This window comes from Ranitomeya imitator, chromosome 4, assembly GCF_032444005.1.
Source record: "Ranitomeya imitator isolate aRanImi1 chromosome 4, aRanImi1.pri, whole genome shotgun sequence".
Lineage (NCBI taxonomy): Eukaryota > Metazoa > Chordata > Amphibia > Anura > Dendrobatidae > Ranitomeya > Ranitomeya imitator.
Window position 1 is genome coordinate 314,167,921 of NC_091285.1, and position 27,624 is coordinate 314,195,544.

Sequence of the window (27,624 nt, forward strand, 5' to 3'; positions counted from 1 at the left end):
ATACACATATACTTATACACATAAATAATATAGATATACATACATAAATACATAATATATATAGCAATGGGCACAGCGACGATGATGTCATAATGGTTGCCAAGGCGACGATGATGTCATAAAGGTCGCCTCGCGACGGGCACAGTCTGCCGCGAATTCTGGAATCATCATTGTCCATATACTACGGGGACATGCATATTCTAGAATACCCGATGCGTTAGAATCGGGCCACAATCTAGTGTGTATGTATAATATATATATATATATATATATATATATATATATATATATATATATATATATATATATATATATATATATATATATATATATATATATATATATATATATACACACACATACTAGCTGAAGAGCCCGGCGTTGCCTGGGCATATTAAATATCTGTGGTTGGTTACAGCACCTCACTTCTCTTATTTTCCCATCACGGCTCGTTTTCCCCCTCACTCCTCTCATTCCCCCTAACACTTGTCATTTCGACCTCACATCAGTCATTTTCCAATCACTCCACTATTTTCCCTCACTCCTCTCATTTTGCAATCACACCTCATTTTCACCTCAGTATATACAGGTTTGTCATCTCCCTTATATATAGTATACACCTGTATGTCATCTCCTGTATATAGTATATACCTGTATGTCATCTCCTGTATATAGTATATACCTGTGTGTTATCTCCCCTGTATATAGTATATACCTGCTGTATGTCATCTCCTCCTCTAAAAATACCAAAGAATTTGTGATTGCAATCATTTTCAGGAAGAAACTGAGTATTATCTGACAGAATTGCAGGGGTGTCAACACTTTTGGCCACAACTGTAAACATACATGCACACATACATACATAAACACATATATATGCACACACAAAAACACATTTATTTGTATATATACAGTACAAACTTTTATGTAAGAGTGGAAAAAAATGCTGGAAAGTTAGGATGCTTTCATAAATTGAATATCAATTAGCAAAATGCAAAGTGAATGAGCAAAAAAAGAGTAATTTAAATCACATCAGTATTTGTTGTCACCACCTTTTGCCTGTCAGGGATTTTGTAGGATTATAGTCAGGTGTATCAGTAAGAAATTATACCAATCAGGTGATCATCCTTTTCATATGTGGGTTAAAACACAGTCATTAACTGAAGCAGAAACCGCTTTGTAGGAGGCTTAAAACTGGGTGAGGAACAGTCACATTGTGCTAAAGGTAAGGTCGTGGAAAACATGGTCATGTAACAGGTCATACACCATGTCAAGATTATTCTGCATCAGTAAGGTCTTATAGACAAAAGATTTCAAAGCAGACTGGGGTTTTAAGATGGGCAATTACAGCTCTTTTGGAAAAACACCAAGAACAGCTCAACTTAGATGACCGAAGATGCTGTGGTCGACAAAGTGAACAATGCAAAAGATAAAACACACATCATATTTACTTCCCTTCAAAATCAGAAGATGTCCAGCAGTGCTATCAGTTCAACATTGGAAGCAAACAGTGGGATCGAGCTACATTCTTCTACTTTTTGAAGTCTGGCCAGATGTGGTCTTCATGGAAGAATTGTGACCAAAAATTCATACTGAACTGACCACATTCAATATGGAAACAAGACCAAGTAATTCAACTGTGCATGAAAAAATAGGAAGTAAGGCACAGACAAAAATGGCAGCAAGTGCTGTAGACAGATGACTTGAAATTTGAAATATTTGTCTGAAACAAAAGACAGTTAGTTCACGAAAGGGCTGGAGAGCGGTACAATAATGAATGACTGTAGGCAGTGATACAGGAAAGAAATATATCTTGGTACCGTGTTAGCCACTGAGGACTCTCAATTCTAAATATTTTTGTAGGCAGTGAAACATGGTGGAGGTTCCTTGCAAGATTGGGGCCATATTTCAGCAAATGGAATTGAAGACTTAGTCAGGATTAATGATGCCCACAATGATGAGTCACACAGATACTTATCCATCATACACTACCATCAGGAAAATGACTGACTGGTTGTATGTTTGGGGTCTTAGGCCTGTTACAGAAGAAATTGTGGAGCCAATGTTATTAAGAACTATCTTCAGCAATTAGGAAGGAGACTTGGAAATTATGATATGGCCTCCACAGAGCTGATCACAATATCGAGTTTGTCTGTGATTACAAGAGACAGAAGTATGTGCATAAGCCTACATCCACAGAAGATCTGTGGTCAGTTCTCCAAGATGTTTGGAATAACCTCCCTGCCGAGTTCCTTCAAAAAAATGTGTGCAAGTGTACCTAGAAGAATGGATAATCATTTAAAGGCAAAAGGTAGTCATACTAAATATTGATTTGATTTAAAATTTCTCTTTTGCTTGTTCATGTTTTGTTAACTAATAAAAATAGACACTTTTAATTTTAAAGGCATTCTTACTTTGCGGCATATTTTCCCAGCTGCATAAAGCTTTTGCACAGTACTGTATAATATATATACACACACACACATACTGTAGATACATATATATTCCCACTTTTCAACCTTTACCCACATATCATGCTTCAAGCATAAAGATACAAAATGTTAATTTTTGGTGAAGAATCAACAACAAGTGGAACACAATTGTAAGGTTGAAAAAAATTTATTGGTTATTTTAAATTTATGTGGAAACTCAAACACTGAAAAGTGTTCCCGCATTGACTGAGCGCTGCCCGTAAAGTACAGCGGTGACGTCACCGCTGTGCTGTACATTACGGCCGGCCGGCACTCACCAGTCAGTGCGGGAAGCTGACAGCGGGGAACATGACCAAACACCGGGAATGTAAGTATGTAGTGTTTTTTTTTTTTACATTTACAACGGTAACCAGGGTAAACATCGGGTTACTAAGCGCGGGCCTGCGCTTAGTAACCGGATGTTTACCCTGGTTACAAGTGAAGACATCGCTGAATCGGCTTCACACACGCCGATTCAGCGACAAAATAGAGTGCTGGACTTTCCCCAGCGACCAACGATCTCCCAGCAGGGGCCTGATCGTTGGTCGCTGTCACCCATAACGATTTCGTTAACGATATCGTTGCTATGTCACAAAAAGCAACGATATCGTTAACAATATCGTTATGTGTGACGGTACCATTAGACTTTGACTTGGCCATTCTAACACCTAGATACGTTTATTTGTGAACCATTCCATTGTAGATTTTGCTTTATGTTTGGGATCATTGTCTTGTTGGAAGACAAATCTCCGTCCCAGTCTCAGGTCTTTTGCAGACTCCTACAGGTTTTCTTCAAGAATGGTCCTGTATTTGGCACCATCCATCTACCCATCAATTTTAACCATCTTCCCTGTCCTTGCTGAAGAAAAGCAGGTCCAAACTATGATGCTGCGACCACCATGTTTGACAGTGGGGATGGTGTGTTCAGGGTGATGAGCTGTGTTGCCTTTACTCCAAACATATCGTTTGGAATTGTTGCCAAAAAGTTCAATTTTGGTTTCATGTGACCAGAGCACCTTCTTAACCCCTTAATCTCATATGACGTACTATCCCGTCGAGCTGACCTGGGACTTAATTCCCAGTGACTGGATAGTACGTCATATGCGATCGGCAGCGCTCACGGGGGGAGCGCAGCCGAGTGTCAGCTGACTATTGCAGCTGACATCCGGCACTATGTGCCAGGAGCGGTCATGGACCCCGGCACATTAACTCCTGGCACACTGCGATCAAACATGATCGCAGTGTTCCGGGGGCATAGGGAAGCATCGCGCAGGGAGGGGGCTCCCTGCGTGCTTTCCTGAGACGATCGGTACAGGATCCAAAATGGCCACTGAGCTACTTCCGGGTCCTGCAGGTAGCTTACCAAGCGCCTGCTCAGAGCAGGCGCTGGTAAGCCAGGAGCAGGGTATGCCAGATCGCTGATATGACACAGTGCTCTGCAAAGTGTCAGTGATGTCCCCCCTGGGACAAAGTAGAAAAAAAAAAAAAAATTTTAGATGTGTAAAAAAAAATAATTCCTAAATAAATTAAAAAAAAATATATTGTTCCCATAAATGCATTTCTTTATCTAAATAAAAAAAACAATAAAAGTACACATATTTAGTATCGCCGCAACCGTAACGACCCGATCTATAAAACTGTTCCCCTAGTTAACCCCTTCAGTGAACACCGTAAAAAAAAAAACAAAAAAAAAAACGAGGCAATAAACAATGCTTTATTATCATACCAGCGAACAAAAAACGGAATAACACGCAATCAAAAAGACGGATATAAATAACAATGGTACCGCTGAAAACGTCATCTTGTCCCGCAAAAAATGAGCCACCATTCAGCATTATCAGTGAAAAAATTAAAAAGTTACAGTCCTCAGAATAACGCGATGCAAAAATAATTATTTGTTCTATAAAATAGTTACCGTATAAAAGCGCCAAAACATTTAAAAAAAATGATGTAAATGAGGTATCGCTGTAATCGTACTGACCCGAAGAATAAAACTGCTTTATCCATTTTACCAAACGTGGAACGGTATAAACATACCATACTCAGGACAAATTGGACAACAACTATTGTGGTCCAATTTCTCTTGTTACCCTTAAGAAAATAAAAATTTGGGGGGCTAAAAAAACATTTTTGTGGGAAAAAAATTAATTTTTATTTTCACGACGCTGCGTTATAAACTGTAGTGAAACACTTGGGGTTTCAAAGCTGTCAAAATACATCTTCCTTGGGGGGGTCTAGTTTCCAAAATAGTGTCACTTCTGGGGATTTCTACTGTTTAGGTGCATCAGGGGCTCTGCAAATGCAACGTGACGACTGCAGACCAATCCATCTAAGTCTGCATTCCAAAAGGTGCTCCTTCCCTTCCGAGCTCTGCCATGTGCCCCCATGTTACCCCCCACATATGTGGTATCAGCGTACTCAGGACAAATTGGACAACAACTTTTGGGGTCCAATTTTTCCTGCTACCCTTGGAAAAATTTAAAAAACTGTGGGCTAAAAAATAATTTTTGTGGAAAAAAAGTGATTTTTTTATTTTCACGGCTCTGCGTTATAAACTGTAGTGAAGCACTTGGGGAGTCAAAGCTGTCAAAACACAGCTAGATAAGTTCCTTAGGGGGTCTACTTTCCAAAATGTTGTCACTTGTGGGGGGTTTCAATGTTTAGGCCCATCAGGGGCTCTCCAAACGAAACATGGCGTCCCATCTCAATTCCAGTCAATTTTGCATTGAAAAGTCAAATGGCGCTCCTTCCCTTCCGAGCTCTGCCATGCGCCCAAACAGTGGTTTACCCCCACATATGTGGTATCAGCGTACTCAGAACAAATTGTACAACAACTTTTGGGGTCCATTTTCTCCTGTTACCCTTGGTATAATAAAACAAATTGGAGCTGAAGTAAATTTTTTTGTGAAAAAAAGTTAAATGTTAATTTTTTTTTTTAAACATTCCAAAAATTCCTGTAAAACACCTGAAGGGTTAATAAACTTCTTGAGTGTGGTTTTGAGCACCTTGAGGGGAGCAGTTTTTAGAATGATGTCACACTTGGGTATTTTCTATCATATAGACCCCTCAAAGTGACTTCAAATGTGATGTGGTCCCTAAAAAATATTGGTGCTGTAAAAATGAGAAATTGCTGGTCAACTTTTAACCCTTATAACTCCCTAGCAAAAAAAAATGTTGGTTCCAAAATTGTGCTGATGTAAAGTAGACATGTGGGAAATGTTACTTATTAATTATTTTGTGTGACATATCTCTGTGATTTAAGGGCATAAAAATTCAAAGTTGGAAAATTGCAAAATTTTCACCAAATTTTAGTTTTTTTCACAAATAAACGCAAGTTGTATCGAATAAATTTTACGACTATCATGGAGTACAATATGTCATGAAAAAACAGAAATCGCCAAGATCCGTTGAAGCGTTCCAGAGTTATAACCTCATAAAGGGACAGTTGTCAGAATTGTAAAAATTAGCCCGGTCACTAATGTGCAAACCACCCTTGGGGCTTAAGGGGTTAAACATGTTTGGTGTGCCTCCCAGGTGGCTTGTTGCAAACTTTAAACGACACCTTTTATGGATATCTTTGAGAAATGGCTTTCTTCTTGCCACTCTTCCATAAAGACCAAATTTGTGCAGTGTACGACTGATTGTTGTCCTATGGACAGACTGTCCCACCTCAGCTGTAGATCTCTGCAGTTCATCCAGAGTGATCATGTGCCTCTTGGCTGCATCTCTGATCAGACTTCTCCATGTTTGAGATGAAAGTTTAGAGTTACAGCTGGGTCTTGGTAGATTTGCAGTGGTTTGATACTCCTTTCATTTCAATATGATCGCTTGCACGGTGCTCCTTGGAATGTTTAAAGTTTTGGAAATAATTTTGTATCCAAATCCGGCTTTAAACTTCTCCACAACAGTATCACGGACCTGCTTGTTGTTTTCCTTGGTCTTCATGCTGCTCTCTGTGCTTCAAACAGAACCCTGAGACTATCACAGAGCAGGTGCATGTATACGGAGACGATTACACACAGGTGGATATTTATCATCATTAGGCATTTAGGACCACATTGGATCATTCAGAGATCCACAATGAACTTCTGGAGCGGGTTTGCTACACTGAAAGTAAAGGGGCCAAATAATATTGCTCTCCCCACTTTTCAGTTTTTGAATTTCGAAAAAAATTTAAAATAACAATTGTGTTCCACTTGTTGATTCTTCACCAAAAACTTGCATGTGGTATCTTTATGTTTAAAGCATGATATGAGGGAAAAGGCTGAAAGGTTCCAGGGGCCGGAATACATTCGCAAGGCACTAAAATATATAATATATATATATATATATCTACTATATAATTGTCTAAGGGTCACTTCGATCTTTCTGTCCTTCTGTCTGTCTGTCTTTCTGTCACGGATATTCATTGGTCGCAGCCTCTGTCTGTCATGGAATACAAGTCGCTGATTGGTCGTGGCAAAACGCCCACGACCATTGCCACGACCAATCAGCGACGGGTGCAGTCCGGCGGCAACATGGCCGCTCCTTCCTCCCCGCAGTCAGTGCCCGCTCCGTACTCCCCTCCAGTCAGCGCTCACACAGGCCTATGCAGCCTCAATAGTAAAAAGATCTAATGTTAAAAATAATAATAAAAAAAAAAAAAATCATCATATACTCACCTTCTGGCGCCTTTCCCGCTCCTCGCGATGCTCCGCTCCATGCAAGCGGCAGGTTCCGGTGGCAAGGATGGTATGCGACAAGGAACTGCCATGACGTCACGGTCATGTGACCGCGACGTCATCACAGGTCCTGCGAGAAAGACCTGCCATGATGTCACGGTCATGTGACGTCATCACAGGTCCTGCGACGTCATCACAGGTCCTGCGAGAAAGACCTGCCATGATGTCACGGTCATGTGACCGCGACGTCATCACAGGTCCTGCGCCCATACCAACCCTGGGACCGGAAGCTGCCGCGTACACCGCACAAAGGGCTAGGACTTCAACGGAGGGTGAGTATATGTTTATTTTTTATTTTAAGTCTGTATACTCCGTCGCTGTTCAATATACTACGTGGCTGGGCAATATACTACGTGACTGGGCAATATACTACGTCGCTGGGCAATATACTACGTGTCTGGGCAATATACTACATGTCTGGGCAATATACTACGTGTCTGGGCAATATACTTCGTGGCTGGACAATATACTACGTGACTGGGCAATTTACTACGTGACTGGGCAATATGCTACGTGGGCTGTGCAATATACTACGTGGACATGCATATTCTAGAATACCCGATGCATTAGAATCGGGCCACCATCTAGTGTGTGTGTATATATATATATATATATGTGTGTATGTATATATATATATATATATATATATATATATATATATATATATATATATATATATATATATATATATATATATATATACATACATATATATATATATATATATACACATACATACATACATACACACACACAGTATATATATATACACAGTATCGGGACCAGTCGAAGCACCTGGTGTGCGAAACGGCCGTCGTCCACGCTCCAACACCGCACCCTCCTGCTCACCTGATGTTTTAACGGATTTTTTGTATCTGTTTATGTTCTCCATTAAAGTTCACGCCTTCCACTGCTGAATTGGGGTGAGTGCCGCATATAAGAATTGAAAGGCAGGTAGTTGCTAACTACTTGCCTGTTCTGCTTGGCGCCTACTTAGAGCGATCACAGACTGCTCCTTTCAGCGATTCTGATGCTTCACGTCAACAGAGCAGCTCTTCCTTTTCCAGGCTGCTTTGTTTACGGGGTGTGACTACAGACTCCCAGCAGGTATGTGTTTGTTCTTCATTCCAGATACACTAACAGCTTGTCGTTACATTGAAATGGCAGTGGTACAGCCATTTCTCCAAAGGGTACCAGTAGTGGTCTGTCAACAAGACAACACCAGGCAGCATGCTGCTCATGCTGTGAGCGATCTGCATGGCATAAACATTCTACCATGGACTGCAGTGTCTCCAATCGTACACATCTGGTACATCATTGGTTCACAAATGCAAAGGGAGCTGCCAACAGCGGATCTTGATGATGTGAGTGCTCAAGAGCATTTAGTGCGGCAGAACATTCCTTAGACAACCATTAATAACCTCAATGATAGTATGCCAAGGCAAGGAATTGCATATATTTCTGCACGTGGTGCTCATGCTCGATACTGAAGAAGCTGAGATCATTTGAAAAATTTGTCTCCATTTTCTCATTGTTTCCATATTATCAATCCAGTAATTTTCATTATTCTACGACTTTTCCTTCTTGGTTTTGCAATTTCAATGGAGAGAAGTATACACTGTATATACACACATATACATACAGTATATACAGGATTAATGACAACAAATGTAAAATATGAGACACATTTTAAGTGAAGTTCCAACACTGGTAGCTCTGCTTATCACCTCTGTATCAGAGCTTCCATGATAGATATTGTTATGTTTAAAGCAAACCAAACATCAGGAGTTTGCTAAGTAAACTACAGGCATTGTCAGGTTGGCGCTGTTACCCTGATTAAAATGATAACTGGGTTGAAGAAATGTGCCTTGTGGTTGTTGTTTAAGCTGTTCTTGCACTTTTGAGTTAATAAGATGCTAATGCTGCGCAATGTGCCTGTGGGCGGTTCAATTTTTCATGCAATGGCCGCATCATCATAATTCTGGGCTTAGATGACAGGTCACTGAACATTCAGTGACTTGCCTCCTATTTTCAATACTGCAAAATATTCTGGTCTTAAAGAAAAAAAAAATTTGCTTGAAGAAAATGATGCCGGCAGCGGCACATGCGCAGTAGCATCTATAAGCAAGAAATGCTCTCAATCTACATATGCGCCACCCACTGTGTTCGGGAACCAGTGCGATACTGTTGCTATGTTTAGTAGCGACAATTTCCTCTTCTTGTGCGTGCTCCCGCACTGATCCCCAGAACACAGTGTGCGGCGCATGTGCAGATTGAGAGCATTGCTGGTGTCGTTGCCATTTCGTTGAAGCAACATTTTTTTAAAGACCAGAATATTAAATGCACAGGTGCAATATTTAAAATAGGAGGCAGGTCACTGAAGGCTCAATGAGCCGTAATTTAAGCCGAGAATAATGCTGATGAGGACAGAGTACAAAAAAAAGACCCACCCGCAGGCCGCCCCGAAGCACGAGCAGCTCATTAACTCAAAACTGCAAACACAGATTAAAATAACTGGGTTGAAGAAATCCATCTTGTGGTTGTTTTTTAATCAGCATAACAGTGCCGTCCTGACAATGCCTGTAGTTTACTTAGCAAAATCCTGATGACAGGTTCGCTTTTAGTAAAAACAATAGCTCCGCAATGAGAATTTATTTTTTCCAGTGAAATAACAGAAATCATCAATATTGGTGGACTTAGACGACAGATTGGGGGCCTCAGAGACAGATGAAGTAAGGGAGGAGGGGGGTGGCAATCTGGCAAGTCTGCTGAGTGAGAATCCTTTTCTCTCGAGATAATCCGAGGAGTCTGTTTATGGAGGAGTCGGGTGACATAGCTACTGAACTATCAGTCAAATCATCACCAGCAGAAATCTGTATGCGATTGTGTGAAGCCAACACACTTAATAAATATCAAAGGTTATGAATAGTAAAATCATAACAGGGCAGCTGTCACCCAAACACATACAGAGAGTAAGAAAGGAGGTTACCATGTATGACATGGAGAAGGGGCACAAGAAATATATATGTGCAAAACCTAATACTTATATAGCAGAAATGTATATGTAACCAAATAGTAACAGCAAATTTCAACTGCAAGCATGGCCAATACTGACCCAGCAAGTAATAGAAATCAATACATCTTGCTGAAGATGTATTGATTTATATTCACTTTTTACTTTTCCATGTACATTTTTATGCTGCATGACCCTTTGATGTCTATTTTTAGGGCTCAGTTTGTGAACCTCATTTATTTTCACACATGGAAAAGGTTTCCTTATGCGCCATTGCTAAATAGCATGGCTTTGTATTATTTTACGAATTTGTTGATTGATAAAATTCTATATTTTTTTTATTGACGTTTTGGAGATTTGTTGACTTCTTTGTTTTTGGTAGATGAGAATGTGTTTTTTTTTTTTTTTCTTTCAGAACAGGTTGTCCACTACTGTTATCACTTTAAGACCAATTCTATGAATGTCGGAATGGGTTGATTTACATGCATTAGATTAAATAGCACCCATCCCCTTGATCCAATATTTAGGCCCTGCAGGCTAGGCAATGAAATCGGACCTCAAATTGTCATTATTTTCCTCTTAATATCTAGGATAAACATGAAACCAGTGTAAATTAACTTTAGCCTAAAGAAATGAAACAACAACACTTGTATATCCAGGTAGCATAACACTTTACCTGTATGTCCGTTGATAGCAGCAGAATACAAGGCAGTATGGCCATCTTTACATAAGTTATTTAGATCCAGTCCTTCTTCATTAAGCAGCATTGACAATAAAGTGACGTTTCCCTGGGCAGCAGCTTGGTGAAGAAGGGTGGACCTGTCTCCCAGGGGAACAGGACCACCACTTGTTAACAAAGAAGTTAAGGAGGGTGACCAGCCTGTGAGTCAAAGTAATAGATGATAAGGGGAATACAGATATAAGTATCTGGAAAGAATGCAGGTTAAGTAAAAAAAAACAGGATCTGGACTTCATTAGCAATGATATCATTTCTTGGTTGATACAAAAGAGGTATGATTAGATTTATAGAAATGTTAACGTAATCACAGGTTAGGTAGATAGCTATGGTTATATAGTTAATTAGGATGATTTGGGGAAATGTAAAGCTATGCCAGTAAACCACAGGCTTCTTGGTCTTTGGGCTACATTCACTAGACAGAACTACGTGGCCAATAGACATGTGAATGGGAATAACTGCGGCTGCACTAAAAATCCTCATGGTTTTAATGCTGGGGCTACACAGAGCTGTGTTAGACTACAACTTAGATTATCATTCAGGTTGAGCACAATTAATCAGGACTACCTGCACATCCCCTCCCCCTCTATACACAATGTTATACATATAATATTAACAAGTGTGGAACTTTCACCATCACTGTCGTTTTCCAACCCAGCCTAAGGCTTCATGCATACGGCTATATTAAGAACTAGCATCAATATAGATATCATGCATGATATTGTTATGAGGAATACTATAGCAAAAAAGTGTTTACCTATGCACAGAATAGGTGATAATTGTTACGTTTGCGGAAATCTAACCAATGAGACTCAACTGGTTGCCAGAACAGGGAACAGCACAGCGCGATCTCTGGCAGTGCCATAATCTCAGCGTTCAGACCCCCACTAATCTAGTAGTTATCACATAACCCATGGATAAGTGGTAGTTTACTCTTACTTTAATATTCCTTCAATGCATTACAACATGGAATGCATATCACCTAATTTTCCATTGATTATATAGTGTGAGATTTCATGTGACTTGGTGGCAAAATGCTTGTTTTCCCTGCACTGTTAACATCAAGGAAAAAATCCACATCAAAAAGTTTGTGAGTTCATACCCTTAAAGCGGTTTTCCATTACTGGAACAACCCCTTCTGAATTGCTATGTAAAATAATAACATGTAAATAATAACACCTATACACACCTCTGGTGCCAGCGCCATTCCAGCAGTGTTAGCAACGGCTTACCCGGGGAACATGTGACATTGTTATGTCAAGCGATCCCTAAAGCCAATCAATGCGGTCTTCATGCTCCTCTCTTAAGGACAAAGGAGGAAGAGAGAGCTTTGTCTGCTCTCTCACTTCCTCCAGATGTCTTGTTTTGTCTGAAGGACTGGAGAGTGAAGCCAACACTGACTGACCGCAATATCACAATGTCACACGAGCCCCGGAAAAGCCAGTGCTGACACAACTGGATTGGCACGGCACTGGAGGAGAGCATAAGTGTTATTACTTTATTGGGGGAAACATAGGGATTCAGGAGTTGTCTGAGTAGCGGATAAACCCTTCAGGAAGCATACCCTCACACAAGGCACCTACAGTACTGTGAATGGGAACTCTCTGCACCTCATTTACAGTAGTGAAGAATGACAGATCTTCTAACATCATGGCAGAAGTTTGGGTAGACCTTCAAAAACAGTTAGCCATTTATTTCAGATATCTAGATTCACTGTGAGGGCTTCTTGATTGTATGAAAGCTTAATAATGACTATGGACACCAAAAGGTGCCCATAGACATTAATTTGAAGTTGAAAGATGATTTTAACCACAATGACAATTTGTTGATTAAAATTGATCATAAACTATATTTTAAACTAAATGATCATGGACTGTGCTCATGTCGTCAGTTTTCATGTGGTAGTCGATGGTCAATAAACAATCTTCCAGTAAAAGAAAGTTAATAGAACATTTCGATGAATATTGTTTGCTCATTGACTGATTTGAATGAACATGAATGGCCAGTTGTAATGGTGTCAGAATAATGATCGTTAAGTTATAGCTCATTCAATGATTGTTCAACCATCAACTTCTGTCTAATGTGCATGGCTATCTTTAAGGATGGGGTCACACTTGCGAGTGCAATGCGAGAAACTCGCGCAAGTCTCATGTACTGCATGTGCGGCTGCATGTACTTCTATGCAGCCGCACACTCCGGTCCCGAGTGCCGGCGGCAGTGCCGGGTATTGAGGCGAGAGACTCGTGCAAATTTCTCACATTGCACTCGCAAGTGTGACCCCAGCCTAAGACAGCAATATCTGAAAAAAACATATACTGCTGCATTAATGCTGAAAGATCTGTCGACTTCATATAAACAAAAGGTACAAAAGTTGATCAAAGATGTATGATAAATTTATAGCTAACGTTAAATCTACCTGTGTATAAACTATCTGAAATGATAAAGGAAAGATATATATCTTGGTACCATGTTAGCCAGTAAATAGAAAAATATTTAGAATTGAGAGTCCTCAGCGGTTGATACCTTTTAATGGCTAACTGAAAAGATGGTAACAAATTGCAAGCTTTCGAGACTACACAGGTCTCTTCATCAGGCAAAGGCTTTTTTGAATCAGGGCTACCATTCAAGAACAATTGAAAACCAGATTACAAGAGCCACCAGAATATCAAGGAATCATCTGCTACATTACAAAGCTAAAGAAAAAAATAACCGGGTACCTCTAGTAGTTACCTACAATCCAAATCTGGAGGTATCAACCACTGAGGACTCTCAATTTGAAATGATAAAGGAATTTTTCATGTTCATACCTGCAGATATAGTAGTAATTTGCAGGAAAACAGAGTTAAAATTATGCCTGCCTTACCGGAGCAGAGGCACCAGTAAGAAAATGAACTTATATCCTCCCTGCAGCTGCTCAATGAGACTATAACTTCATTTTCTCCCTGTAGCCGCTGCTTTAACAGGTAAGGAAGGAATGATTTTAATGGTGTTAACTTGCAGGTTAAAACTATGTTTGCAGGTTCCCTTTAAGTTTAATTGAGATGATAGATTTAACAATGTAAGAAAATTTATGTCCGTTTAGTAAATCTAGCCCATTAACCCATTTTAAAAGTTTTATAGGGAATTTGGTGAAATCCAGTAAGTTTGCTAAAGAGACCTCTTAACATTCTGTTAACTCTGCCACTGTCAAAAGACTGGGAAAACAAAAGGGAAGTTTATCATCATGATATATAAGATGAGAAATTTAACACTGTTTTAACACAATACTGGTTGCATGGTATATGGTATATGGGGAAGACAGCAAAAAACGTGAATGCAATAAACAAAATAAATTTTAACAAACTGGCAAATTTTCTCTTACCATTTAACATACATGTCTAAATCACTTTTCAAGAAAGGAACAAATTATTTAAGAAGCAAAAAAAAAATGTGTCATACAAAAGAAGCCAACGAGTGAAGCATTTGCTTAAGCCGGAAAAACATGCAGTAATGGAAAAGGGAGTAAAGACAGAAGAACAGCTTCTGGCATCAGCTTCAGAATGTGGAGATGGTTAATTTGAGAGCCAAAATCAATATTTTAATCTTTTTGCCCTACTTCCAAGCCAAATCCCATTCATTGGAAAAATTATTGCATATCAAGGAGGTGAAGACAGTGATTTCACAATTTGAAGAAAAATAATTGCAGTTTAATACAAAATAAATATCATGGGGTATGAAAATCTATGAGCTTAAATTAACCAATAACTCAAATGCATCATGCTGGAAATCATAAAAAATGAGTCATTTAAATGCAAACTATAGTAAAAACAGATGTATGTCTTTGATAGCTATTGCAATTTGACAAAAAGGAAAAAAATATAAGATATAAATGAGTATTGGTCACCATTTTCTTGCTGTTAAACACTTTTTAAAGAATTGATGAAGACCAATACCTAAAATACTTTCTTCTTAAAGAGCTACTAACAAGTTTAGACTATGCGTGTTTAAGCAAACTTATTATGTAACTTTAGAAAATAGTTAGGTATAAACATTGACTTCTAATATCAAGAGACTTCTGGCTGGCTGCAAATAACCAGATTATGCTGTAAAGGCTAAGAATCAGGAGAGATGATAATCATCAGGTCTATACATCTGGGACAGTAAGCACATTGCAAACTTACTCACTGATGTTGGAAAGATATGGACATTTAAGTCATGTTACCAGTCTTGCCCAGGAATGCCCCCAAATCTGTCAAGAATGATTCCAAATTGTAAAGGATAATCTACTTGTCGATAGGTTTTATATAAATCCCACCCCAATTCTTTCATGGATGTTTTGAATTTCATGGGATTGATTCTGAAGTATCTCGATAGTCTTTGGCAACTATGACATGGACTTCTGAAATCACTATTTAGATTAATGGGACAGTTCCAGAAATTTCTTCCACGTGTGAATAGAACCTAAATGCCAAACCTAAACACAGGACAACCCTTACGCAAGAAAAGTAATAGTGGATTGTGGCAGACTAACGCTGCTGTTTTTGTGGCCACAATGTGATAGATGGCATAAATACTAGCAGTCATGCTGAAAATGCTTTCACCAGGCACATAAACCAGCCATTTCTGCTGAAACACATGTCAACCGCATTACATTACAGATGTTACAAGTGCAGATTGTTTCAACAGAGACGGAGTGACTTTTTGAGACAAATGACCCTCCATCAGAAGCTATCTTATGGTCGAGAGAGTTGTGCAGATGGGAAGTAAGTGGACCAAGCGAGGGGGCATTGTTTTTATAATACAAAAAATGGATACTTTCCACAATTTCTGAAAATGCAGACTTTGCAAAAGTGTCATATTAGTAAATTGCTTGGTCTATAGTTTGACAAACATTTGTTAATATTAACTATAAAGTAGCTAACTCCGTTAAGATTATCTGATTCTACTAGATGTTTGTACTTTTTGAATATGACCAATGATGTAATAGGTAATGAGGAATCTGTCACCTCCTTTTTTGCATATAAGCTGCAGCCACCAGCATTAGGGGCTTATCTACAGCATTCTGTAATGCTGTAAATAAGCCACCGATGTAACCTGAAAGATAAGAAAAACAAGTTAGATTATACTCACCCAGGTGCCGTCCGGTGAGGTCTGGGTCTGATGAGCGTCGCAGGTCTGGATCCGGCGCCTCCCATCTTCATGCGATGACGTCTTCTTCCTTGCTTCTGTCGCAGCTGCTGCACAGGCCTAATTCTCTGCAGGCATCGGGAAAGGTCAGAGAGGCCCGGCGCCTGCACACTGCAGTACTTTACGCTGCCCTCAACAGGACAAATCAGCACGACTGCGCAGGAGCTGCAACAGAAGCAAGGAGGATGACGTCATCGCATGAAGATGGGAGGCGCCGGACCCGGACCTGCGACGCCCATCGGACCCGAACCGAACCGGGACTGACCCTGCGTGAGTATAATCTAACTTGTTTTTTTTTATTTTTCAGGTTCTATCGGGGGCTTATCTACAGCATTACAGAATGCTGTAGATAAGCCCCTGATGGTGGTGGCCGCAGCTTATAGCGGCAAAATGAGGTGACAGATTCCCTTTAAGTCTGATATTGATAGAACTGCGATATAACTGCTCCAATAGCCCTCATATAGAGACAGATACAGCCGGCACTACTCCACACAAGTATACTTCGGTGTTGGTTGGGGACAATTAAAATAGAAAAACTAGGTGTTGCTCTAGTCAGAATCCAGTTAATAAACGGTTACTTTAACCCCTTCATGACCCAGCCTATTTTGACCTTAAAGACCTTGCCGTTTTTTGCAATTCTGACCAGTGTCCCTTTATGAGGTAATAACTCAGGAACGCTTCAACAGATCCTAGCGGTTCTGAGATTGTTTTTTCGTGACATATTGGGCTTCATGTTAGTGGTAAATTTAGGTCAATAAATTCTGCGTTTATTTGTGATAAAAACGGAAATTTGGCGAAAATTTTGAAAATTTTGCAATTTTCACATTTTGAATATTTATTCTGTTAAACCAGAGAGATATGTGACACAAAATAGTTAATAAATAACATTTCCCACATGTTTACTTTACATCAGCACAATTTTGGAAACAAAATTTTTTTTTGTTAGGAAGTTATAAGGGTTAAAATTTGACCAGCGATTTGTCATTTTTACAACGAAATTTACAAAATCATTTTTTTTAGGGACCACCTCACATTTGAAGTCAGTTTGAGGGGTCTATATGGCTGAAAATACCCAAAAGTGACACCATTCTAAAAACTGCACCCCTCAAGGTACTCAAAACCACATTCAAGAAGTTTACTAACCCTTCAGGTGCTTCACAGCAGCAGAAGCAACATAGAAGGAAAAAATGAACATTTAACTTTTTAGTCACAAAAATTATCTTTTAGCAACAATTTTTTTATTTTCCCAATGGTAAAAGGAGAAACTGAACCACGAAAGTTGTTGTCCAATTTGTCCTGAGTACGCTGATACCTCATATGTGGGGGTAAACCACTGTTTGGGCGCACGGCAGGGCTTGGAAGGGAAGGAGCGCCATTTGACTTTTTGAATCAAAAATTGGCTGCACTCTTTAGCGGACACCATGTCACGTTTGGAGAGCCCCCGTGTGCCTAAAAATTGGAGCTCCCCCACAAGTGACCCCATTTTGGAAACTAGACGCCCCAAGGAACTTATCTAGATGCATAGTGAGCACTTTGAACCCCCAGGTGCTTCACAAATTGATCCGTAAAAATGAAAAAGTACTTTTTTTTCACAAAAAAATTCTTTTAGCCTCAATTTTTTCATTTTCACATGGGCAACAGGATAAAATGGATCCTAAAATGTGTTGGGCAATTTCTCCTGAGTACGCCGATACCTCATATGTGGGGGTAAACCACTGTTTGGGCACATGGTAAGGCTCGGAAGGGAAGGAGCGCCATTTGACTTTTTGAATGAAAAATTATTTCCATCGTTAGCGGACACCATGTCGCGTTTGGAGAGCTCCTGTGTGCCTAAACATTGGCGCTCCCCCACAAGTGACCCCATTTTGGAAACTAGACCCCCCAAGGAACTTATTTAGATGCCTAGTGAGCACTTTAAACCCTCAGGTGCTTCACAAATTGATCTGTAAAAATGAAAAAGTACTTTTTTTTCACAAAAAAATTTTTTCGCCTCAATTTTTTCATTTTCACATGGGCAGTAGGATAAAATGGATCATAAAATTTGTTGGGCAATTTCTCCCGAGTACGCCGATACCTCATATGTGGGGGTAAACCACTGTTTGGGCACACGGCAGGGCTCGGAAGGGAAGGCGCGCCATTTGACTTTTTGAATGGAAAATTAGCTCCAATTGTTAGCGGACACCATGTCGTGTTTGGAGAGCCCCTGTGTGCCTATGCATTGGAGCTCCCCCACAAGTGACCCCATTTTGGAAACTAGACCCCCCAAGGAACTTATCTAGATGCATATTGAGCACTTTAAACCCCCAGGTGCTTCACAGAAGTTTATAACGCAGAGCCATGAAAATAAAAAATAATTTTTCTTTCCTCAAAAATGATTTTTTAGCCTGGAATTTCCTATTTTGCCAAGGATAATAGGAGAAATTGGACCTCAAATATTGTTGTCCAGTTTGTCCTGAGTACGCTGATACCCCATATGTGGGGGTAAACCACTGTTTGGGCGCACGGCAGGGCTCGGAAGGGATGGCACGCCATTTGGCTTTTTAAATGGAAAATTAGCTCCAATCATTAGCGGACACCATGTCACGTTTGGAGAGCCCCTGTGTGCCTAAACATTGGAGATCCCCCAGAAATGACCCCATTTTGGAAACTAGACCCCCAAAGGAACTAATCTAGATGTGTGGTGAGGACTTTGAACCCCCAAGTGCTTCACAGAAGTTTATAACGCAGAGCCATGAAAATAAAAAAAAAAAATATTTTCTCAAAAATGATCTTTTAGCCTGCAATTTTTTATTTTACAAAGGGTAACAGGAGAAATTTGACCCCAAAAGTTGTTGTACAGTTTCTCCTGAGTACGCTGATACCCCACATTTGGGGGTAAACCACTGTTTGGGCACATGCCGGGGCTCGGAAGTGAAGTAGTGACATTTTGAAATGCAGACTTTGATGGAATGCTCTATGGGCGTCACGTTGCGTTTGCAGAGCCCCTGATGTGGCTTAACAGTAGAAACCCCCCCACAAGTGACCCCATTTTGGAAACTAGACCCCGAAAGGAACTTATCTAGATGTGTGGTGAGCACTTTGAACCCCCAAGTGCTTCATAGAAGTTTATAATGCAGAGCCGTGAAAATAATAAATACGTTTTCTTTCCTCAAAAATAATTATTTAGCCCAGAATTTTTTATTTTCCCAAGGGTAACAGGAGAAATTGGATACCAAAAGTTGTTGTCCAGTTTCTCCTGAGTACTCTGATACCCCATGTGTGGGGGTAAACTACTGTTTGGGCACATGCCGAGGCTCGGAAGTGAAGTAGTGACGTTTTGAAATGCAGACTTTGATGTAATGCTCTGTGGGCGTCACGTTGCGTTTGCAGAGCCCCTGATGTGGCTTAACAGTAGAAACCCCCCACAAGTGACCCCATTTTGGAAACTACACCCCGAAAGGAACTTATCTAGATGTGTGGTGAGCACTTTGAACCCCCAAGTGCTTCACAGAAGTTTATAATGCAGAGCAGTGAAAATAATAAATACGTTTTCTTTCCTCAAAAATAATTATTTAGCCCAGAATTTTTTAATTTTCCCAAGGGTAACAGGAGAAATTTGACCCCAATATTTGTTGTCCAGTTTCTCCTGAGTACGGTGATACCCCATATGTGGGGGTAAACTACTGTTTGGGCACATGCCGGGGCTCGGAATTGAAGTAGTGACGTTTTGAAATGCAGACTTTGATGGAATGCTCTGCGGGCGTCACGTTGCGTTTGCAGAGCCCCTGATGTGCCTAAACAGTAGAAACCCCCCACAAGTGACCCCATTTTGGAAACTAGACCCCCCAAGGAACTTATCTAGATATGTGGTGAGCACTTTGAACCCCCAAGTGCTTCACAGACGTTTACAACGCAGAGCCGTGAAAATAAAAAATCATTTTTCTTTCCTCAAAAATGATGTTTTAGCAAGCATTTCTTTATTTTCACAAGGGTAACAGGAGAAATTGGACCCCAGTAATTGTTGCGCAGTTTGTCCTGAGTATGCTGGTACCCCATATGTGGGGGTAAACCACTGATTGGGTGCACGTCGGGGCTCGGAAGTGAGGGAGCACCATTTGACTGTTTGAATACAAGATTGGCTGGAATCAATGGTGGCGCCATGTTGCGTTTGGAGACCCCCTGATGTGCCTAAACAGTGGAAACCCCTCAATTCTAACTCCAACACACCCCTAACCCTTATCCCAACTGTAGCCGTAACCCTAATCACAACCCTAACCCCAACACACCCGTAACCCCAACACACCCCTAACCCTAACCACAACCCTAATTCCAACCCTAACCCTAAGGCTATGTGCCCACGTTGCGGATTCGTGTGAGATTTTTCAGCACCATTTTTGAAAAATCCGCGGGTAAAAGGCACTGCGTTTTACCTGCGGATTTACCGCGGATTGCCAGTGTTTTTTGTGCGGATTTCACCTGCGGATTCCTATTGAGGAACAGGTGTAAAACGCTGCGGAATCCGCACAAAGAATTGACATGCTGCGGAAAATACAACGCAGCGTTCCCGCGCGGTATTTTCCGCACCATGGGCACAGCGGATTTGGCTTTCCATATGTTTACATGGTACTGTAAACCTTATGGAACACTGCTGCGGATCCGCAGCCAAATCCGCACCGTGTGCACATAGCCTAATTCTAAAGGTATGTGCACACGCTGCGGAAAACGCTGCGGATCCGCAGCAGTTTCCCATGAGTTTACAGTTCAATGCAAACCTATGGAAAACAAAAATCGCTGTACACATGCTGCAGAAAAACTGCACGGAAACGCAGCGGTTTACATTCCGCAGCATGTCACTTCTTTCTGCAGATTCCGCAGCGGTTTTACAACTGCTCAAATAGAAAATCGCTGTTGTAAAACCGCATTGAAATGCGCAGAAAAAACATGGTAAATCCGCCATAAATCCGCAGCGGTTTAGCACTGCGGATTTATCAAATCCGCAGCTGAAAAATCCGCAGAGGACCAGAATATGTGTGCACATTCCTAACCCTACCCCTACCCCTAACCCGAACCTTAGTGGAAAAAAAAAATTTTTTTTTATTTTTTTTATTGTCCCTACCTATGGGGGTGACAAAGGAAGGGGGGGGGGTCATTTACTTTTTTTTTTATTTTGATCACTGAGATATAACCTATCTCAGTGATCAAAATTCACTCTGGAACGAATCTGCCGGCCGGCAGATTCGGCGGGCGCACTGCACATGCACCCGCCATTTTGGAAGATGGCGGCGCCCAGGAAAGAAGACGGACGGTCCCCGGGAGGCCAGGTAAGTATAAGGGGGGGAGATCAGGGCACGGGGGGGGGGGGCGGCGGATCGGAACACGGGGGGGTGGATTGGAGCACGGAGTGGGGGATCGCTGTGCGGGCGGGTGGATCGGAGCACGGGGGGGATCGCTGTGCGGGGGGGGGGATCGCTGTGCGGGGGTGGGATCGGAGTGCGGGGGGGTTTGTTTGGAGCACGGGGGGTGTGATTGGAGCACGGGGGGAGCGGGCAGGAGGACGGGGGAGCGGAGCACAGGACCGAGGGGAGCGGACCACAGATCGGGGGGCTGGGGGGGGCGATCGGAGGGGTGGGGTGGGTGCACATAAGTGTGTCCAGCCATGGCCGATGATATTGCAGCATCGGCCATGGCTGGATTGTAATATTTCACCATTTTTTTAGGTGAAATATTACAAATCGCTCTGATTGGCAGTTTCACTTTCAACAGCCAATCAGAGCGATCGTAGCCACGAGGGGGTGAAGCCACCCCCCCCTGGGCTAAACTACCACTCCCCCTGTCCCTGCAGATCGGGTGAAATGGGAGTTAACCCTTTCACCCGATCTGCAGGGACGCGATCTTTCCATGACGCATATGCTGCGTCATGGGTCGGAATGGCACCGACTTTCATGACGCAGCGTATGCGTCAAAGGTCGGGAAGGGGTTAATATTCTTTTTGTCTCACACATCCTACCAAAAACAGAGTCACCAGATGTGAAATGGCCATGACCTTAGAGACATTCCATCACTTGAGATGTTTTTGCAGGTTATATAACTGTTCAGTAAATTAGTATTTTGTTAGTAGCTCTTTATAGGCCAACTAGTATTCTAGGTTCGATGGTTTTCGTAAGCATTTTACCTCCCATTAGAAGAGGTTCTGAAGACTTATGAAGTTGGTTGTACGTAAAAAAACAAGGCAACCTTACAGCTTCAATCCACCAGTTCTAAGATAGAGGTCAGAATTCCAACATGATGTAAATTACAATCTCAGAGCACATTCAGAGCTAGGCTGAATAAAGAATAAATTCATAAATCTGTAGAACCCCTTGAAATATAGAGTTGTTAACAGTTACAGGTCTAAGAAGTGCGATAAAACAAAATCCTAAGCAAACAGGAGAAATACTATTATGACAAGAGGCTCCACAGAGTCTCCGATAAACTCAGTTTTGGCAATATTACATTAAGAAAGTGGTTACAGTTACTGACCTAACTTCTATCAAGGCAAACGCTTGTGAATTTTTATGTGAAGCTGGGCCTCCTAATTGGCAGAATGTTCTGCTTTTTTCAAAACTGCATGAACAAGTGCAGAGCACAGTAAGCCAAGACTGTTTGATGGAAAATGGCAAATCTAGGAATAAGAAGAAAAGGCAACTTTAGTCCAAACACAATTTATATGTCGCTAAATGTTCATGAGCAGCTCATCACACTTAAACAGAGACTGCCACCGTGTCATTGGGATCTTTTATCTGGGCTACTGGAAAGCAATTAGAGAGTCACAAAATATATACAGTCAAGGACTTGATAGGGCCCCTCTTTTTAATTACAGTAGAGGGGGTTTATAACTGCCAATTATGCACCTTCTAGAAAAGTCTTGCTTTCATAAGTAAGCTAGCACTGTTGAGTATGAAGGTGAACCTTACAGATGGTTGAGTGAAGTTCTGGGAAAATTACATGTGCCAGTGCCTAATGGAAATGGACAGCTACAGCAATACAACAAGATGTATGAACCTAAATTGTCCAACTGGGGCCATGGTTCATTGTATAGTCCAACTAAGCTAATAAATATCCTTATTTCCAGTTGTCTATTTTGTCTATAATATACCGTAGATTAGAAATGTCCTCCAAAACCAGCATCTGGCAAGCAGTCATCAATGCGGTTAATGCTATAATTGTTTTCTTCTATATAGAACGCTCACGCGTAACACTCAAACACCATATATTTTGCCTAAAAATAGTATTATATAGAATTTTAAAGAAATACTTTGATTGCACTAACCCAATTCTGAAAAATCTCTAAAATCAGTTGGGAAAAGAATGTGCAAACTGATTTGGTAATAAAACAGATTCTCATACCCCATGTATGAAAGGAAGTACAATGTGCTATAGAGACTTATCTGAAGAATGAAAGGTAAGAAACAAGTAATCACAGAATGATACATTTGGCAGAGTAAACAGTGTAAAGCTGATATCCCATTACCTGATGCTGTTACCAGGAGGCTGTCTGAATCACATGGTCTACAGGATGAGGCACTAACAGGGTGTATGGAGGAGTTACAGGCAATGGTTGTGGGAATGACAAGGGAACTTTCTGAACATGCAGGTTCGGTCCATCCAGGGGATTGGGAATGCCAAGCACCCACCTGTGATGTGCCTATGGCTGGTATGACACAGCCTGCAGATGCCACAGGTATATCTATAGATGGTTTTGGTGGCAGCTGAGGTGAAGACTTAGATACAGTTTCCTCGTTTACCCTGAATCCATGTGTTGAAGTGGTAGGAACAGATGTAATGGGTTTATGCTCATTTTTCACCCCAATATTTGATGGAGTCTTTAATGGAGGATGTGGTGCAGATGGAGTCTGGGAAAGTCCAGGCTTTTTTGGAGGAATAGGTGGTGGATTTCCTCGATCAACTCTTGAAACTGAAGTTGATTTAAGTGCAAATGATGGATGCCCAATTCGTCCAGCAACTGGTGGATATGTACCAGTTTCCATTGCGTGCGAGAACCCAGGTCTGATTTGTGCATTCCCCTGAGGACTAGTAAACCTAGAAAGGACTTGGGTCACAGTATTTCTAGCCATTTGCTTTGCAACCATATTTTCACGGCTGTTGGGGGATAATTCTCTTGTTTGAAGATTTTGAGTCGTGTTTCCATTTTGGTCATGCTCATTGGCATTTGCCTGAAACTTAAACTTGGCAGCCTGAATACGAGGGCTAAGACCTGAGTTTACGGTTGTGATAGAACTAGTTGTATGTAAACTCTGCATAGACTGAGACAGGTAGCTTGGTGAAGCTGGTGTGGTGCAAAATGGAATGTTAGGGTTGGCAGAGTTAATGCTCATCTGTTCTGATGAGCAGCCATTCTCTTCTGTGCGGCTTAAAAATGAAGATACTATATGGTTTGTAGGAAGACCTGTTAAGGAATCATTTTGTACAGTATGTCTATCTGTAGCATGTTTTACAAAAGCTGAATTTGTACAAACATTTCCCTTTGCATTGCTTGCCATGACATGATTAACTATTGATGGCTTGGCTGGTATAGTCAAAGGAGACTTCTTTATACTTTCAGAGTCACCATCGACAACTGATGTCTGGCAAGAAACAGAACGTGATCCAGGTCCCGCAGACAGAGAGTGCTTATCTTTATTTTTGCGAAGAGATGTAGTTGTTTTATCTTCTTCTCTATACATTTTCAGCTGCTCAATCATTTTCTTCATCTTGTCTATTTCATCTTGTAGTTCTTTGGTGTGTGCTTCTTCTTGTGAGAGCTTGGCATGGAGATGCTCTCTTTCAGTATCAAATTCAGAAAGTTGTTTTTCAACCCGAGCCTCCATCTGTGCTTCCATTTGGGACCTGATCTGTTTTTCGGTAGCTAGAGCTTCTTCTAGCTCAGAACTCTTCTTCTTTTCCAATTCTAGTTTTGACACTACATCATCAAACTTTTGAGACTCTTCCACTAGTTTGTTGGACAAAAGTTTACACTCTTTAACTAGGATCAGTACAACATGTTTATTTTTGGCGCGTTCTTCCTCTAGACGTGCCAATAACTTTTTGTGGTCTTCTTCTATAGCTTGAAGCTCACTTTTTTCTGACTCGAGCTGCATTTAGGAAAAAAACAAACCAAATTATTCTAATGTTACATATAATTATGCTACATTCTGCTGGTTTATCTCTCCTATTAATAATATATTACTTGTTCATGTATATGTTCTTGAAGCTCCTTTTGACAACTTATTGGCTTCAATGAATATGTCAGAAGGCAAAGACTAAAGCAAAAAGTAAAGGCAGCAAAAACAAAATCTGTCACTAGAGAGACATCTCATTTTAGCACATTCATAGCATGCTTCTGGATGTGTCCACAATGGAATAATGGCTTCTTTTAAAAACATTGTATAAAAATGACACAGAAAACCCCACAGAAAAGCCACAGCTGCATCACCATGGTTGGAGGAGAAGATCTTGCAGATAGCAATTCACTTCTTTGATAAGATCATGGTACCTGGGCTTGAGGAAATTAAGAATTCTTGATGGTATAAAATAAAAATCAACCAACGCGTTTCGGCCCAGGACTGCCGCCAGTCCGTTGTCGAAATGTGTTGGTGGAATAAAAACTTTAATTCTATACCATTGAGGATTCTTCATACCCAGAAGCGCAGCCCAGGTTCAGTGATATCTCCACTGAGATGAGATGGCACCTATTGAGATACTGTATGAAATTTAAAGACCCTCAGCAATCTTAGCAGGTGTATAGCTGTAGGCTATACAGCCATAGGGGTTGCGGAAATTGCATTTACATTCAAGCTCTTGGTGGTGACTGCTGGTGGTGAAGATGCTTAACAGTCTTTCCATAACATTTGAGGAAATCAGTATTACAAAAAACATGTTAGAAATTGTGCTATGTGGGAGGATTGGACAACCATTTAGATGTATGGGGCCTTCCAACTCTCACTTGACAGAAGATGTTGAGGGAGAGAAGGATCTGGCCTGTTGATTTTCAACAGCTGATTCTTTGGATTCTCACAGTGGCTCTGTAATAGAGAACAAATGCATTCTCGACCAATCATTATCGAGTATGGTACTGTGTATGAGAAAGTCAGGAGAAATAGAGGTCAGTAGAACAGCTATCTAATGTGTATGGCGGCTTAACAAGTGTGCATCTGTACCAGAGATATAAATATTAGATTGTGCGCCTCAGTAGTATTAGACTGATGTAAGTGATACAATGCGAGTCTGGCATGTATGTTTAAATTATGATTATTATGCAGCCAAATTAATTTGGAAAATATACATAATGGTTTTTGTACAAATTACCTTATTGAGTGCAAGTCAATCTTTCTTTGGTTTGTGCTGCTGAATTAATAGAGCATGTGGTTAATCTACTGGTTAATAATTTATTTGCTTGCAAGACTACAAACCTAATCTCAAAGTTGAAAGACCAACACAATTGTGACCAAATGTTTCTGAAAATACGTTCCGCTTTTCTTTGTCATAGCCTTACTTATCTGTTCTGTGTGCTTACATTGAGTTACTATGTAAACAGTATTCAGAGAATAGCACATTTCATGTAGAATGGATCGAGTTTCCTATGTTTATTAGGCCTCATTTACATCTGCTTGCTATGTTGCAAATTACTTTGTTTTAAAGAGGCACTAGCAATAGAAAATGTCCTTTTGTGTTTGTGTTTTGAATTTATGTATTTATTTTTTAAATGTTTTTTTCCATATTATAATCTCTATTACAAATATAGATTTCTTGCAAATTTCTGGCACTTTTTCAGACTCTCACTTCCTGTTTCAGGAAACAACATATGTACATAGCCACAATAGTCAGACCCTGACCCTATCCTTTGTACTGAAACATCTGTACAAAAGGTCACTATGGAGGGATGGAAAGCAGGGTCAGCTTTGATATTGCCTGCTGTGATGGGTTGATCCTGTGTTATTAGCTGCCTATATAGGTGTTACCTGTCATGGTTAGCCTACGTCTGATGATAAAGAGTCTGCTGGACACTCTTCAGAAAGGACAGAGAGTATGAGTTTAAAAAAAGCCAAAAAGCCAGGGTGAAAATTGAAAGAATATTGCTTTTTTTGGTGCTGGTTTTTAAATAATGATCGTGACATTAAAAAAAAATTGCCAATGTTTTCTTTTAAGTGCACGTACCACAAAAACCAGATTTAAACAATAGGTAATTTTCTAATTATAGCTTTTCTTTAATGAGTAAGAAAGAAAGAAATAGTGTTGCATGCTGCATTTTTTCTGTAAAATGACAGAAACTAGGCGGAGTGCTATAAAATCAATAGGGTCTTTTGGATGTTTGTGTTTATCATGTGATGAATCCATCATTGAATGATTTACATTTTTTGTTTCCACAAAAACAAACCATCTAACACAGATATGAAAACAGTCAAATAGTGTAGGGAACATAACTACTTCATAACCCATGATTAATGAGCCCAGGGAGGTGAGAAAAACTACAAAAATTCAGACTCACTTCCCGGACTGGCG

The 27,624-nt window shown here is 40.6% G+C and overlaps 1 protein-coding gene across 1 annotated transcript in view; it reads right to left on the reverse strand.

Annotated features, from left to right (window-relative positions):
• The window catches only part of CTTNBP2 (cortactin binding protein 2), a 223,242-nt gene that overhangs the window by 101,571 nt on the left and 94,047 nt on the right, over positions 1 to 27,624 (reverse strand). The window contains exons 4-5 of the mRNA XM_069764853.1: positions 23,597 to 25,217; positions 10,882 to 11,085 (exon numbers count right to left, since the gene is read on the reverse strand). Coding sequence (XP_069620954.1) covers positions 10,882 to 11,085; positions 23,597 to 25,217 — 1,825 coding nt within the window. The remainder of the gene's footprint in view (positions 1 to 10,881; positions 11,086 to 23,596; positions 25,218 to 27,624) is intronic.